Here is a 1,994-nt window from a genome sequence, read left to right as displayed (position 1 = left end):
GAATGTATAAAATATACATATTTTGTTTTCTTTTCTAGGATTTTTATTAAATTATAATACCTCACTAATGAAAGAAATTCTAGAAGAGAATTGTATATGTTATTAATTTGTTTTTTATTTAATGTATTGTAGTTTATTGTTCTCAAAATGGGTTTCATACTATACTTGATACTCGACTTTCACTTAAATAAAACTAACTTTTAACTCCATAATCAGTCTTTTAAAGCATACATGGAATAAAATTCGGAATGAAATTTATCGATAAGAAGTCTGCTTTTACATGGAACCACATATCATTTTATAAGAATATTTCTATAATTACATATTTACATATTTTTTATACGAATTTGTAATAATGAAATCCAAAAACTAAAACTATATTCTATTATATTTCTATTATATTAAAGATGTAAGCTTTATTCAGAATAAAGAACCACGCAAAGTAACTTTGGATCTATGTTTTTTAAATTTATTTCTTGTCACAGAAGAACATTTTTCCACTTAAAAAAAAATTTCTTCTGATATTTGTAGAATGACCGAAAATCTGACTCTTTTGTTTAATAAAACAACTATTCTATCTCTAAATGATCTAGAATCTCGAGAATATGTGTATACATACATTAAGTAACGTATTATATATACTTAATAGCACTTTTTTCTACTTTAGACACTACTGGAAGAAAACGTTTGGAGCTCCAGCCGAGAACTGTTAAAGAGCCTGTGAATTCAATTGCGGAATCAAGTAAAACAAGTTCTATTTACGGAGGTGCAAAGCCTCGAGAAGAAAAATTGAAAATGCAGCTGGACAAGTAAAATTAACGATATCAATAGTCTCAGATTTCCCCGAGGAAATTGGAGAAAGAAACATTGTTGACACAAAATTTTAAAATCGATCTAAGATTCCCTCATAGTTTCCTAAAAATCTAGTGGTGATTTTTCGAACATTCACAATCAGGAAATACCCTTTTGTTTTTAATTCTTACAAGGGGTGTCACCCGCAAAGAAAGATATATACACACACACACACACACACACACACACACACACACACACACACAGACATAAATCTATTACAGTTCTAAGGTTTTTCTTTGCGCATTTTTAATCAAGAATAAACAATCTTTTTTCTTCTAATATCTTTTGTATTTATAAATTAACTTCTCGATTCTCAATGAAAATAGAGTATTTGTAACTACAATATACATAAAGAGAAAAATGTATGCACAAATGCATGCTCCAATAGTGATAGCGATTTATATACATAAATGATTGTTAAGATGCTACGCAGTTGAGTACATTTTAATACTCGTGTCAATTTAATGTTGGGTTTTGTGTCTGTAATAATACTGAGGGTACATGTACAAACTATCACAAATATAAAATGTCACAGCATGTATATTTCATCTTAACGCTAGTATTTCTTATCTGTACTTGAGACTAAGCCCGGGTTTAAAGAAGTACAAAGGAAAGTGGCGACTACACTAAGTTTCGTTTCCTTCCATAGAATTTTTACGTTATACCGTACAACGCTGATCATTGTGTATCAATCGTTCGTTAAGGCATACGTTCGTTACGATAATAGCATACACTTGTTTAATATTATTAAACATTTTTTTTTTTTTCTTTCCAATCGACCAGAATGATGAAGGATTGTGAAGTATAACATGCGAGTGATTCAACAAATTTCTACATTGCAGGGAGCGAATAAAGGGAATGCGCCGATTATTATATATTAATAATTATGTAATAAATTAACCAGTGCTAACAGTGACGTTGAGGAATTGCGAGGAACGTCGTGAGAATAGCAAATAAAATAAAAAACGAAACCTCGAAATAATAATAAATATTATGTAAAACAATGCTTGTATATGATAATATTTCCTGAATAAAGTAGCTGTTTGCCTCGTATCTGTGCAGTATATTAGGGTAAGTGAAATCAGTTACGGTAAAGTAAATAAGCGAGATGTTTGAATAATATGCAATGCGTATTCTTA

General features: G+C 29.6%; 1 protein-coding gene across 2 annotated transcripts in view; it reads left to right on the top strand.

The window, feature by feature from the left end:
• LOC108687123 (eukaryotic translation initiation factor 4H-like) overlaps positions 1–1,908 on the top strand; it is a 4,458-nt gene extending 2,550 nt beyond the window's left edge. For both annotated transcript variants that reach the window (XM_018192737.1, XM_018192736.1), the window contains exon 5: positions 668–1,908. In XM_018192737.1, the coding sequence (XP_018048226.1) occupies positions 668–813 (146 nt within the window). In that variant the 3' untranslated portion in view covers positions 814–1,908. The remainder of the gene's footprint in view (positions 1–667) is intronic.
• The last annotated feature ends 86 nt before the right edge of the window (positions 1,909–1,994 follow it).

Source organism: Atta colombica, unplaced genomic scaffold, assembly GCF_001594045.1.
Source record: "Atta colombica isolate Treedump-2 unplaced genomic scaffold, Acol1.0 scaffold200, whole genome shotgun sequence".
NCBI lineage: Eukaryota > Metazoa > Arthropoda > Insecta > Hymenoptera > Formicidae > Atta > Atta colombica.
Note: the sequence above shows the minus strand (reverse complement) of the source record. Positions and strands in the feature narration are given on the sequence as shown.